The sequence below is a fragment of the Trichosurus vulpecula genome, chromosome 2, assembly GCF_011100635.1.
Source record: "Trichosurus vulpecula isolate mTriVul1 chromosome 2, mTriVul1.pri, whole genome shotgun sequence".
NCBI lineage: Eukaryota > Metazoa > Chordata > Mammalia > Diprotodontia > Phalangeridae > Trichosurus > Trichosurus vulpecula.
Window position 1 is genome coordinate 321,641,117 of NC_050574.1, and position 15,432 is coordinate 321,656,548.

The 15,432-nt window shown below is 36.3% G+C and overlaps 1 protein-coding gene across 1 annotated transcript in view; it reads left to right on the top strand.

The window, feature by feature from the left end:
- Window positions 1-12,980, top strand: part of A4GNT (alpha-1,4-N-acetylglucosaminyltransferase) — a 31,700-nt gene extending 18,720 nt beyond the window's left edge. The window contains exons 2-3 of the mRNA XM_036744087.1: window positions 8,494-8,931; window positions 12,360-12,980. Coding sequence (XP_036599982.1) covers window positions 8,518-8,931; window positions 12,360-12,980 — 1,035 coding nt within the window. The 5' untranslated portion in view covers window positions 8,494-8,517. The remainder of the gene's footprint in view (window positions 1-8,493; window positions 8,932-12,359) is intronic.
- The last annotated feature ends 2,452 nt before the right edge of the window (window positions 12,981-15,432 follow it).

Sequence of the window (15,432 nt, forward strand, 5' to 3'; positions counted from 1 at the left end):
CAATGGAATGAACCACGAGAAAGAAGAAACAAAACAAAACAAAACAAAACAAAACAAAAAAGGGAGAAAGAGCAAATAGTATGCTTCGATCTGCATTCAAACTCCATAATTCTTTTTCTTGATATGGATAGCATTTTCCATCATAAACTTTTTGGAGTTGTCTTAGAATCTTCAATTGCTGAAAAGAGCCAAGTCTATCAAAGTTAGTCATCATACAATGTCACTGTAACTGTGTACAATGTGCTCCTGGTTCTGCTTCCCTTACTCAGCATCAGTTCATATAGGTATTTCCAGGTTTTCCTGAAATCAGCCTGCTCATCATTTCTTATAACACAATACCATTCCATTACTTTCATATACCACAACTTGTTTCAGCCATTCCCCAGTTGATGGGCATCCCCTCAATTTCCAGTTCTTGAAAATGTGACTCCTATCAGAGAAACTTGCTGCAAAATTTTTTTTCAAGTTATCTTTTTCTTTTCTATTTTTAGCTACATTGTTTTGATTTGTACAACAATTTTAACTTTATGTAATCCAAACAACATCGTCCCCTTTATTTTCTGTGATCCTCTCTATCTCTTGTTTGGTCGTGAACTCTTTTCCTATCTACAGATCCAAAATGTTATTTTTTCCCAATTTGTTCATGATGTCACCTTTTATGTCTAAGTCATGTATCCATTTAGTCATATCTTAACATATAGTGTGAGTTATTAATTTATGTGTAGTTTCTGCCAGACTATTTTCCAGTTTCCCTTGCACATTTTTTTTAAAAAAAGTTAGTTCTTATTCCAGTAGCTGGATATTTGGCTTTATCAAACATGAGGTTACTGTGTTCTTTTGCTTCTGCATGTTGTATACCACATCTGTTCTGATGGCCTACCTCGCTATTTCTTAACCATTACCAAAATTTTTTTAAGTTCACTGCTTTGTAGTCCGCTTTGAGATTTGGTACAGCTAGGCCCCACTAGTTTTTTCTGACCTTTAAAAATTATTTCCCCCAGTATTCTTGATCTTTTCTTCCTCTAGATGGAGTTTTGTAATTTTTTTTTCTGACTCTATAACATAATCCTTAGGTAATTTGTTGTGGCATTAAATAAATAAATTAATTTTTAGTCAGTATTATTATTTTTCTTATATTAATTTGGATTACCCACAAACAATTAAAATTTGTCCAATCAATTAGGTATGTCTTAATTTCTGTAAAGAATGTTTTGTAGTTGTATTCATATAGTTCCTATATATATCTTGGTAGGCAGACTCCCAAATGTTTTATGTATTCTATAGTTATATTATATGGACTTTTTCTTTCCATATTTAGTTATCAAATTTTTCAAAGGTTTTTAGATGGAAACTGTCTAGGGACAAATCAGCTGTGCTATTTTTAAAATTTTGAATATTTTCTTAACTATTAGAGTATTGCACAGATGGATAAAATACTTTTGTGCTTAAATAATACTAGTATTTAAATTCAATTTATTATTTTCACTGTTAACTTATTCTCATCTTTTTTGTTCAGATAGAAACAGTCCTGGGACAAGTCATTATGCTATTACTATTTCTTTGTATTCAATTTTCTATGGATAGTTAGGTGGATAACAATTGCTTTTAATAGCTGGATAAAAATATCAGGATGTGTGTGTATCCTCTGTTGTTGTTTAGTCATGTCCAACTCTTTGTGACCCCATTTGAGGTTTTCTTGGCAAAGATACTGGAGTGGTTTGCATTTCCTTCTCCAGATGAGGAAACTGAGGCAAACAGGGATAAGTGATTTGCCCAGGGTCACACAGTTAGCATCGGAGGCTGGATTTCAACTCAGGAAGATGAACCTTCTGGCCCCAGCCCAGTGCTCTATCTATTGTACCACCTAGCTGCCCCTTAGCCTCTGTAGGGTCACTGAAAGGATCCCCAGTAAAACTCCAGCAGTAGGATGGGATGGACAAAAGTGATGGTATAAACTTGGTATTGATCTCCTCAGCCAAGTCCTTATACTTTAAAAGTTTTTTCCCCATATATCTTGGAGATTATGAGTGTCTGAGATGTTAATCAACAATTAAAATTTTATTCTTACATTTTCATGAATCAGTATTATTGAGTGACTGTGAGTAACACTTCTGTGTGTGGTTCAGTTCCCATACAGTTTATTGGTTGAGTTCTTCAAGATATTTTGAGTTCTGTATTTTAAGTATAGGTATTTGCCATCCATCAGCCCATGAAAAATAGCAAGCTTCCAAAATTTAATTTTAGCCACCAGGTTATGTCCTGCCAGGTATTTAGGAAATGCTAAATTTCTAGATCTAGATCTCAATGTGTTGCATGCTAGCCACCATTTCCTTGAATAATCTACATTGATCTCAGTTTCTGGCACCAATGACCTGATCCCAAATAGATATAATGAACCCGTCTATTATGACATACAAGTGTATTTGGCTTAGCCATTGATTTGACACTTTGTGGCCAACATATTGTTGGCTGAGAATGGATGTTCTTCATGGAAGCCCTTTTGGATCTTAGTTGCTTCATAGACTCCATAAAATGCAAAGGTGTGTACCTGTTATCAGCCATTGCTATTGATTAGTGAAATACTGTCTGCTTATTACAAAAATACCTCAGTAAGTTTTGTACATTATTATTATTGTATGGCATTCATATAATAATAATAATTCTTATTTTTATTATGCAGTAGCTCTCTAATATCTGAAATAAGTTAGGGAGATATACCAGGTCAAAACACCAGTGCTTCAAAAAGAGATTCAGAATATTTTTATATGTATATTCTATCTTATTTTCATGTTATACAAATATTTCTTTAGCTCTTTTTTCTTTCCCCTAATGCATCCCCAGTCTCTATTTCTTCTTCTCCCTGATTCTTTTTTGATATCAAATATATCAGGCTTAGCAAAACTAGTAAGACCTCTGGGATAGGCTCTGCCTACATGGTTAATTGTCAGTATCTATTTGAGATACTGTAGAATTTTAGAGTAATCATGGCAACATGGTACAGAGCAAAAGGTATGGGATTTGGAGCAACAGAATCTGGGTTCAAATTTTACTATTTATTATTTATGTGCTCTTGAACAAGTAGAGGCCTCAATTTCCTCATTTGTGAAATAAGAGAGTTGGACTAGATGACTTCAAAAGTTCCTTCCAACTCTAAATTCATGATCATATGGGGCCTTTTGCTTTTGGATGAGAATTCTAAAATTAGAAAGAATATTGAAGATAAAAGAAGAGTCTCATAATACTACAAAAGGCTCCCAGCCTTTGGCATGGCTTAGTCAACCAGTAAAATTTGATAATAGAATCTTAGATCTAGAAAGTCCTAATATAGTAGTGTCCCCTGTGATGTCCCTCAAAAAGGAAAAAAAAACATTACTCAAAAATGTCTGGCGATATCACAAGGTAATAGTTCAATTTTTGAACGGCTCTCCTTGCTCAGTGTCTTATGCAAAGCAAGGGCTTAATGAATGTTGAACTAAATTAGAAAATGATGCTATTCAGACATTTTAAAGGAAAGTTATTGCCCCAAGTGTGTAATAAGATTTCTTCACCTGTTTCTATTAGTCTTTTTTACTCTAAAAAAGAGGAAAAGGGCTTGCAATTGATGACCAATAGTAACATCACTGGCTAGTATTTTTTCTTTCATTTTTGTTACTTCTGACAATTTACATTTTTATAACATGAGTCAGAGACCTGGTAGAATAAGAAAGAGACCAAACCGGAAAGACTTTTTTAATGTAAAAAATTTATTAAGATTGGGAAAAGCATACAATTATCCAGGTCCATAGAGAAAGATTGGCTTTGTAACAGAACGAAGAAAGTTATTTAAGTAGTTCAACAATGTTAAATGAGCAACCCTGATGCCCAGCTGTCCCAATTTCCATTGTGAAAATTGGCAGTTTCCTCTTTTCTGTTCATACCAATATAGGTATGCTGCCACCAAGCGGTAGGAGAGTATCTCAAATTTACAGTATCTCTTGCCATAGAATATTAAACAGAATTTTAACTGGTTCTATCACACCAGGATTGTAGAAAAGATAATTTTTTTCCTGTTCTCTTACAAGATATATTGGTAAGATTTCATAATAATCATGGTGGAAAGAAAGCAATAACTGCCATCTTGGATCTTACTGTCTTTAGTAAAATTTCCTGGACAAGAATAATATCTCATATTTATATAACACTATAAGATTTACAAAGTACTTTCCCTACAACAACTCTGTGAGGTAGGGAGAGGAAGTATTATTATTTATATTTTACAGATGAAGAAACTGAAGCTCAGACAGCTTGTCCTGGGTTCCATTGCTAGTGTCAGAGACAGAATTCAAACACAGATCTCTTAACTCCAAGTCTAGGGATCTTTCCAATATATCATGCTTTATAAACTTCAGAGCTAGAAGGGACTTTAGGAGTTATCCAGTTCAACTTCTACCCAGTCCATGCATGACTCCTTTTTGCAGTACCCACAAGTGAACATGCATTCTCTGCTTGAGGATTTCTACTGCTGGGGACCCTCTGCCTTCTGAAATAGCATATCCCATTTTTGGGCAACTCTAATTACTAGAAAGTGCTTCATTCTATTGAACTGAAACCCACCTCCCCATAACTCTTATCCATTGGTTATGATTCTGTTTTCCAGTGCCAAGCAGAATATGGTGAATCCTTCTTCCAGTGATAACCATCCAAATATTTGAAGATTTCTATCATGCTAGTCCCAAGTCTTCTCTAGAATAAATATTCCCAGTTCTCTGAATGATGGTTGCCCTCTGGATGTGGTCCTGAGGCTGAATATTATCTCTTTTTATAAGCAGTCAGAATCACAAGATATCAAACAGAAAAGAAGTGTTATTTACACCAAAAAAGGAGCACAGAAAGGACTTTCTAAGACACTGAACCTATAAAAGTCAAGAGTTCCTTTCTGCTTTTAGTGGGCACCCCTTTTTCGCCAACCCCAGTGGAGACCTGTACTTTTTCTGTGACTTGCAGCCTTCTGGTGGGGCTCTACTGGTGTGTGTGGGGGGGTGGGGAAGAAGTACAAGTTCATTGCTATTCAGCTTTGAAGATGAAGTTATTCTTTACTCTAGCCCCTTTTTTGAAAAGGCAATTGAGATTAAGTGACTTGTCTAGAGTCACCTAGTTAAATGTGAGACCAGATTTAAACTCCTGTTCTTCTGACTCCAGGGTCAGTGCACTATCCACTGTACCACTTAGCTGCTCCATATTCCTTTTTTTAGGAAATGGTACTAGAACTTTGGCTGCTGGATCGGGAAAGACTATGTTATAGCTCCTTTAATCCTAGGAGATTATGTAAGTTTTCTCTAGTAAGGGGCTGATAGTAATTCATGATCAGGGATAGGATAAGTTTTGGTTATTTTCTCTATCTGTTCTTTAAGTCATGATTCCATAGCCCAACCCTAAAAAGGAATTGTGGAACTTCTCTATATACTTTGTGCAAAATAGTTTTCATTTTATTTCTTTTAAAATAAAAAATATATTTTGTGTTTATATAACTTTTATTTTTGAAAGTATCTCTTCCTCTTTCTTTACCTAGTGAGTCATCTTTTAAAAACAAAGAACAAAAAAGTGGGGGGAAAGGCAGTTCAGCAAAACTCAGCAACATGCTAACTAACTCTTGACAACCTATCCATAATTCTCCCACCTCTGCAAAGAATTGTCTTTCCTCATCTTTTTTTTCAGGACCAAGCTAAGTGATTCTAATTACATTATATTTTATTTCTTTTTCTTCCCTTCCCCTCCTTTATCTCCTCTTCTCTTTATACTTACATATTTGTAATCATATATATGTATAGATATATATGTATGTATTCTTGGTTCTGTTTACTTCATTTAAGTTTTCTCATACTTCTCTGAATTCTTCATAGTCATCACATATGGCATAGCAACATTCTATTATATTCATGTACCACAATTTATTTAGTAATTTCTTAATTGCTGACAATAAAGTTTCTTTCCAGTTCTTTGATAATACAAAAAGTGTTCTCTATGTATTTTGGTTAGGGCATAGGACCTTCTGTCTTTGACCTCTTGGGTTGTATTCATAAGAGAAGGATCTTTGAGTCAAAGTGATATTCTGAGTACTTTTCTTCTTTAAAAGCATAATTCAACATTTTGCAGGATGCACTCACATTCACAGCTCCACCAATAATATATTAATGTGCTGGTATTCATGTAACTCTTCCAACATTGATTATTCCTGTATTTGTTATTTTTTTGCCAAATTGTTGGGGGTGAGGTGAAACCTGAGAATTTCTTGATTTGTATTTCTGATTTTTTAGTGATTTGGGACAATCTTTCAAATAGTTGTTCAAAAATGACAACAATGTTTTCACCCCCTCTCTCACTCTTTTTCTGTCTATATAGAGATACATACATCTTTCCTTCTCTGTCTCCTTTTACCCAGAGATCCATCTTCTGTAAGAAAAATAGAGAAAAGAAGCAGTTTGGCAAAACTAAACAAACATGCCAACTTAATAAGTCTTAATATGTAGGCAGTGTTCTGTACCTATCATTCCCTAGCTCTGCAAAGAAGGGAGGAAGGTGTGTATGCATACACACAAACACACACATATACATATCTATCTATGTATTTATCTATGTATATATATATATACATATATACACAGATATACACACATATATACATCTACATAATTATAACTGATACTTCAAGTCACTTTTTAGTTTTGTTTGTAGCTTACCAGCTGTTATAGGAAAGGAAGAATAAATGCTTCAGTTTAATCATTTGGCACCAACACTGTCCATTGTCTTTTACCTTAATTTTGTTTCTTTTTGGTGTTGCCTTTACTTACATTGTTGTAGTCAGCATAATATTGTTCTTTTGACTTACTTTCTTCACTCTACTTTGTTTCATATAATTCTTCCTGTGCTTCTCTGAATGCTTCATATTTGACATTCTTTGAGGTACTTTAAAAATGATTGATACAATTCATTTTAATACCATAGACACTTCCAAACATCCACCCAAACACCAAATTCTGTACCCTTTTCCATGCTTCTCCTTCCCCAATATATTCCCTGAAAACAGAAGAGATATGTCCTTTATGGTACTATTGTATTTGACTGGAATTTTGTTGCCTCTCAATGATGACTTTATTTATATTGTTAGCATGATTATGTATATTTTCCCCAGTTCAACTGCATGAAAATGAAGGACTTACTATGTGCAAGGTATAGCAATAGGCACTGAGAAAGAAAAGCGAGAATGAAATCTTTCCTGTCCTCAAGAAGATGATATTCTTTTGGCTCTGCTTTCTTATGTTGTATCACCTCAAAAGAATCTTCCCATGTTTCCCTGGATTCTTCATGTTTTTATCTCCTTAAAATATAGTAAGATTACATTACAGTGACATGCCCTAATTTACTTGACCATTCCATGATACTTTTGGCTCTAGCATTTTCTTTTCACAAATAATGCTATCTTCTTGTCAGTAACTTCCTTGGGGTATAGTACAGGAGTTAAAAGGGGGAAAGAAAGTGGAAGGGAAAGGGGGAAGGAATAAGAATTTATGTAATACCTACTATATGCCAGGCATTATGCTAAGTGCTTTTATAAATATTATCTCGTCTGATCCTCACAGCAACCCTAGGAAGTAGGTGCTGTTATTATCCTCATCTTACAGTTGAGGAGACTGAGGCAAATAGAAGTTAAGTGGCTTCCTCAGGGTCACAGAGCTTGTAATTGTCTTAGGCTAGATTTGAACTCAGGTCTTCCTGACTCCACGTTTAGTGCTCTATTCACTACATGACTAGTTGAAAAGAAAAAAAGGCAGAAATAATTCATTAATTTTTCTTCCATAAACAAGAGCAATTCTTATTGAACTCATGCTTACAGTTAGTGGTTATTTAACAATTGTAGGTCATTCCTGGGCCAAAGGACTTTAAAGAATTCTAGTGTGTGACTTTCTTTACTTTATTGAATAAATCAGAAACTTTGTGGATTCATAAATATGTAATGCTCTCCCTTGGCAGATTATTAGAGCACAGGAACATAGGTTTATCACTAGAAGGTACCTTAGAAATTGTCTAGTTGAACCCCTTTATTTTACAGATGGGGAAACCAAGGGTTAGTGAGGTTAAGTGATTTGCTCAAGGTCTTCTCTCTCTCTCTCTCTCTCTCTCATTTCTCTCTTCTCTCATTCTCTCTCTCTCTCTCCCTCTCTCTCTCTCTCTCTCTCTCTCTCTCTCTCTCTCTCTCTCTCTCTCTCTCTTTCTCCCTTTTCCCCTTTCCCCCCTTTCCCTCTCTCTTTCCTTCCCCCTCTCCATTTTCTTTTCCCTCTTCTTACTGTGCTGCACAGAGAACTTGTATGGCAGGATTTGAGCCCTAGTCTTCCTGACTTAAAGTCCTACACTCTATCTATTACGCCATGTTGCCTCTCAGATGATTGGGATGTTTATGGTTTCTAGGTCAGTACCTAAAATAATTTCCATTTTTCAATTTGTTTTCTCATTTTAAAGAAAAAGGTCTATGAAGAAAAGACAATGCTGAAGGAGTTCCGGATCTCCCTTTCAGTCTTTTTGCTGTTCGCTTGTGGATTACTGTATGAAATGACCCTGAAACCCAGATGTTTCTTTTCCTGCACACCTGCATACAAAGCCATTATGAGACCTGAGAACATTTTGAAACATAGCAAAAGTATTGTATTCCTGGAGACCACTGATCGGCTGGAGCCTTCTCCCTTAGTTTCATGTGCTGTTGAGTCTGCAGCTAGAATATATCCTGAAAGGTCTATTATTTTTTTAATGAAAGGGCTGGATAACAATTCTACTCATTTGCCCTTAAATGCTACCTACCAAGCATTTTCCCTCTTGTCAGCAATTGAGAATGTCTTCCTTTTCCCTCTTGATATGGAAAATTTGCTACAGGAGACACCCCTCTTCTCATGGTATACTCAAGTAAGTGTTTGAAGGGTAAAAATGAAAATAAAATTCTTGTGTCAAGACTCCCTCATTGGACCCACAGAAAGTTGGGGGGATTTTTTTCTTTGACTAATCCTTGAGCAAGGCTCCATCTTTATAGGGGTGCCTCTGAGAGGTTGGGTGCATTCTTTCTAATGTTATCATCTTGAATCTCCATTCTGCAGTGTCCTTCCCAGTATTGATCACTAGTTACTACTAGTATCCCATTCATATGATTGATTGAACTAGTGACCACTTAACAAATTAACATCAATAAGCTTTTCAAACAGGGATAATTACTGAAGATGTGGCAAGAACAGAAGTACAAACACATTCTCCCCTCTGCCAGTTTAATCCCTGGGGAGAATGGGCTCAAATTTAAAGCACTTACAATAAAGCATCTGCTTAGCCAAGTTTACTTTTAAATGCATATAGACAAAATTGCTCCAGAAAACAGTGTCTCAGTTGCTGTTTTGATTTGCTGCTTAGCTTGGTACTGTACTCGTAGCATACTGTAGTCTGAACTCCCATTACTGTACCTTTTGAGATCTCACAAGGTCATGACCTAGTCTGACCTATCTTCAATGTGCTTTCACCTAAGGATAGGAAAGAATAAATACAGAGAGGCAAAGAAACGGGTGCCATGTTCATTCCTGGCCGCCTGGTTGGGGAGATGGGCAGCTGGCCACAGAAAACCATTTCCACGATTGTTGCTGCCTCTCTTTCCACCTATAGACTTATAACTGTCCTTGCCACAAACATCAGGGAGAGAGAGGTTTGCCCTAGTTGTTTAGTGCCTTTTGAATGCACACTCATTTCTGACTGAGCAGCCACTAAAAAGCTCATTTCTTCATCATGAGGTTAATGGACTAGAAACAGCCAAAAATACCTACATATACTTCACAATGTAAGGCCCATCCATTCCACATCATTAGTCACTTTCAGAAGCAGGTTCACTGGAAATGATCGCTCTCATGACTGAGCCCTTATTGGTCAGTCTCTTACTGTACTTATACATCTCCCAGAGTTATTTGAGGTTCTGCCTCTGAAGCTCCCTGTGACTGTCTCTTCCTCATGAGTCCTATATAGGACTGTTGCTCTCTATTTCCTAGTGCTTAGGGATAGGGAAAGGGGAGGGAAATTTCTTTCTCTCTCTCTGTCTTTTTCTCTGTCTCTCTTTTTTCCTCTCTCTTCCTTTCCACCTCCCTCCCTTTCTCTCTTTTCTCTCTCCTTTCTCTCTCTCCTTCTCCTTCCCCCTTTTCTCTACCATTTCCTCACTTTCTCTTTATATCTCTCCTTCACTCCTTCTCTTCTCTCCCACTCCCACTCTCCTTTCCTCCTCTCTCTTCTCCCTCTTCCTTCTCTTTGTCTCTGTCTCCTTTCCTTCTCTCTGTGTCTCTCTCTCTCTCTTTCTGTATCTCTCTGCCTCTCTCCACTTCGCCCCTACTCTTTCAATTTTTCTTTCCTTCTCCTTTCTGCCACTCCTGACGGCTCTGTAGTATAATCACCCTATCTCTTCATTTCTCAGTCCTGACTGGTAAATCTTTATAGAGCCCTGAAATCTTTCATGTTGTTGATCTCCCTTTACTTGTTCTACTCTCTCTGTTACTGGCCCTATCTATCACCATGTATATTCTATGTGGCAGACAGGGTTTATTTTTCTCAGTTGCTCAAAAGGGAAAGGGAAGGAAAGGGGACAAGTATCTTGCCACTTTCTACAAAAGATATTTCTAAAACGTTCTTTTCTTTAGTTTGTTTTCTTTTAGTCTCATTTTTTTTGAACTGGATTTATTTATTTTTTTATGACTGCTAGAATCTGGGAAGAATTTCTATATCTCTCTCAGGCCAATGAGATACTTAGTAACTCTAACCTTTCTTTTTTGGTGGTTGTTGTTTTTTTCCTTCTTGAGGATGATATATTTGTATCTTAGAAGTAATTTAAATGAGACAAATTTAGGAAATATCAAGGGTTGATGCTACATAGTATCAGACCAGACTAAGAAATGATTAAGAAATTCTTAGCAATCTGAATCTCTCTTTGCTACCAGCAGTGTGTGATACATAAACAAAATTTCAATTAAATAGCTCATCCGCCCAACGATATTGTCCATACAGATTCTAATAGGATGTAACTATAAATTATAATACTGAATTTCACCCTCACCATTTTCTTGGGTTCCAGGATTTAGCGATAGTATGACTAATGATAATTTGTAGAGCATTTTAAGGTTTGCGGAATGCTTCACCTACACTCTTTCCTTTGGTCCTCACAGCAATCTTGGTAGGTAGGTGTTATTATTAGCCCCATTTTACAAATGAGGAAGCTGAGGCTGAGAGAGGTTGAGTGATTTGCCCAATGTCACACAGCCAGTTAATGTCTGAGGCAGAATTTAAACTTGGGTGTCCAAGTCCAGGACTTCAGCCACTGCACCACCTAGCTGCCCCTGGTACTGCTGCTGCCATCCCCACAACTACCATGAATGAAAATGAGAGGAGTAGAAATGATAATAACAATAGACATTTATATGCAGTTCTAAAATGTGCAAAGTGCTTTAAATAGATCATCCTACTTAAGATTCGCAGCCTTTGAAGTAGGTAGTATTGGTTTTTATATCATTTTTACACACGAGGAAACAGGTCAAGAGAGGTTGCATTGTCCCCTTAAGACAGGTCTACAAGAGGCAACAAAAGCATTGGCCATTTGTACCTGCAATATGATAATAACTTCAGAGTGCTGGGTTATATGAAGTCTTGCAACTTTCAGAGACACAACCTGACTAAATAACCAAGAGAAGTACAGGTTACCAAACATCATTTCACATAAGTGTTTTGATAGGGATGACATCTGAGCATGGAAAGGGTTCATGCTTCCTCCATTTCCATTGCAGTCCTTCCTAGTTCACAAACACAGATCTCGTGGGTTCTGCCAACTGCTGGTGACTCCTGGGTCCAATGCACTTGCACAGACAAACTAAGACCTGGGAAAGACCTTAATTTAAAAAGGTCAATGTCACCCCCTGCATTATGGGCCATCACCAGTTATCTTGACCTTTGTCTTGCCACTGGACTCTGATGACTCTGGAGGAGAGAGTGAGGTTGATGACTTTGCACAGCTCTCCTTCACTTAAATCCAATTCATGTGCAAGTCAAGGCATCAAGCTAGTGATATCATTGATCCTCTTTGAGAATGAAGGACAAACAACAACCGTAGGCCATCTCTTCTCAGACAAACTACATAGGCCTGGTTCCTTCAATGAAAAGTTTGGATGAGATGATATTCCCAAATATAAAATTATTTTCTTTTTGTTCTTTGGTTCTTTGGAAGTTGCCATGGTAATAATGGTACTCTGAGCCTGGTAATTTGTGTTTACTGAAAATTTTAGCTTTTTTTTTTCCAGAAGACTCATTTCTGTCTATCCCTGCAGGTAAATTCCAGTGCAGAAAAGAACTGGATCCACATCAGCTCTGATGCTTGTAGGCTTGCTTTCATCTGGAGATATGGTGGGATCTACATGGACACTGACATAATTTCCATCAGACCCATTCCAGAAGATAATTTTCTAGCAGCACAGACTTCTAAATTCTGTAGCAATGGGGTTTTTGGGTTCCACCATCATCATCCTTTTATTTGGGACTGTATGGAAAATTTTATTGAGCACTATAATGGGAACATTTGGGGCAACCAAGGCCCTGGACTAATGACAAGAATGCTGAGGCTGTCATGCAATCTTACAGGTTTTCAGGGAGAAAAAGATCTCAGGTGTCCAAACTTATCCCTCTTACATCCCCAGCGGTTTTACCCCATCTCGTATCCACAATGGAAACGTTACTATCAGGTCTGGGATGTAGAACCAAGTTTCAATGAATCCTATGCCTTGCATTTATGGAACTACATGAACCGGGAGAAGAAGGCTGTGATTAGAGGGAGCAACACCTTGGCAGAAAATCTTTATCGAAAGTACTGCCCCATAACTTACAAGAATCTCGTTCTAGGCACAGATAGAATGGATAAAGGAGAGCCAAAGACACACCTCCATACTAAATAACAATAGAGGTAGTTTCAATTCCTGTGGTTTAACAAGCTCATTATATTAGATACTGCCTTTCTTTAAAATACTTTTTTTTTTTTTTAACTATTGCTATCTTGCCCAGACTGGAAGAGAATCAGCTGCTCATGGCCCAATCCCAGTGCTATTTCAGTGGTCATCCAATTTTTGCTTGAAGAGCTCCAATGAAGAGGAACTCACTGTCTCCAGAGGCAGCACATTTTAATTTGGGATACCTCCAATTATTGAGAAGTTTTTCATTATTATATTTTTTTTGTATTTTTTAAAAAATGTTTTCTTAACTTGGCATCACTTTGTATATTTCTTTCCATGTTGCTTTCTGTTCCTTTTTAATGGCACAATAGCATTACATTTTATTGTTATACCACAATTTATTTAGGCATTTCTCAATCATTAAACATAAACAGTGGGATGAAGTAGAAAGAATCTTGAGTTTCAAGTCAGAGGACCTGGACTTGAAATACTTAGCTGATTTCTACCTGTGTGAATTTGAGCAAGTCATGATCTTTCTGAGTTTCTCATCTGTAAAATGAGAATATTGGATGAGGTGGTGGTGTAGGCCTCTTCCAGTTCTAAATTGATGATCCAAAGGCTGCTTTTAGTTTTTTTATTACAAATCTAGAAGTTATGAGTATTGCTATATAGATAGGTCTTTTTTATTTTAATAATATTCTTAGACTGTAGTCCCAATAGTGATATCATTGGGCCGAGAGGTATAATCAATTTTGTAACTTGTATGCTGCTGGAATTTTTCTATAAAAACATTGCTTAAATTTGTAGTTCCATGAAAAAAAGGAAGTATTTATGTTCCCTCAGTCATATTAATATTAGATTTAAATAATTTAAAAATTATTTTGGCCAATTTGATGGTATAAATTGCTACCTCAAAGTTGTTTTAATTTGCAGTTCTCTGATTATTAGAGAGTATGAACTATTTTTCAAAAGAATATTTACAATTTGTTTCTTCTTTTCAAAAATTATCTTTTCGTATCCTTTAAATACTTTGGGAAAGTGGCATTACTCTTATAAAATTGTATCATTTGCTTATAGATTCTGGATGTCAGACTTCTATCAAATGTTTCAATAACAAAGTTTTTTTCTACCCTGTTTATTTTGGTCATTTTTTTTCACAAAATATTTTAAAAATTCTTATATGTTCGAATCCATGTCTTTTGCTGTTTAGTAATTTAATAGTTCTGCTTTATCAATAACCTTTCTCTTCTTCACAATTGCATACTTGATTTTCCATATAAATTTTGTTATGGTTTTATTTAATTATATAAAAGAACTCAGTGATATTTTGATCATATTGCATTCTGGAACACATAGAAGATTCCAGCCATAGATGGTTTCAGAAAAGAGAGTGGAAATACAGGCAGGAAATGGGGTTGTATCCAGAGCAAGAATATCCTGTTTTAAGAAAAGCCAGGCTCTGAAACCCAGAATCTTTTCGTACTACCACAACCTGTTACATTCAAGGTACTATGTTGTGTGATGGGTATGCGAAAGCAAAATTACAAGCAGTCCCTGCCCATAAGTAAATTGACCTTTTTCTTGTGTCTTCCCTGGTGGCACAGGCAGTGAGGTACCATGGAAGATGGAAATTTCTAGCATGAAAGTTTCCAATTATCAATGATTCTAGAAAAGGAAAGAGGTGCTAGGAAGGACTAGAGAATATGGATAAATTATGTTGACATATAGCTAAGCCTTATTAGTATGAATGATGAATTCCCTGAAATAGTAACATGTATTCTGATTTACACTATTTGAAGACATAATTACATAAAATATGGTGATTGGTTCCAGCCCAATGGAAATGTGCTGTGCAAATTTGAATACATGCAACTATTTCAGAAGATTCATCATTCTCACTACTTGGTCCTAGCTTGGCCCTAGCTATATTTACACAGAGAACATTTACATATATAAGTAAATACAAGAAAATTTGAAGGAGGAAAAAGAATTGAAAACTCAGTAGATCAGAGGCTTCCTATAAGATATGGCACCAAAACTGAGCACAGAAAGCATCTAAAGATTCTAAGAGGTTAGGAGGCAGTGCATTCCAGCCCCCTCATATAAAGATACAATGGATTGTAGAGCTCAGGAAAGAGCAAATAACTCAATTTAGCTAGAACACAGATTGCATGAAAGGGCATGGAGTGAGGTGAGTCTAGAAATGTAGGCCAGAGCCAAACTGTGAAGAATTTTTCATGTTAAACTGAGGAGTTTGTATTTTATCCTGAAGACAATAGGGAGCCGCTGAAAATAATTAAGTGGGGGAGTGATTATTAAGCACAATTTTAAGTATAATAATAATAATTAAGAATAACTAAGTAGGGGGCCTGTATTTTAGGAAGATGATTTTGTCAGCTGGAAGACGAGGGATTAGAAATATGAGGGACTGGAAGTAAAGGGACCAATTAGAAAGTTA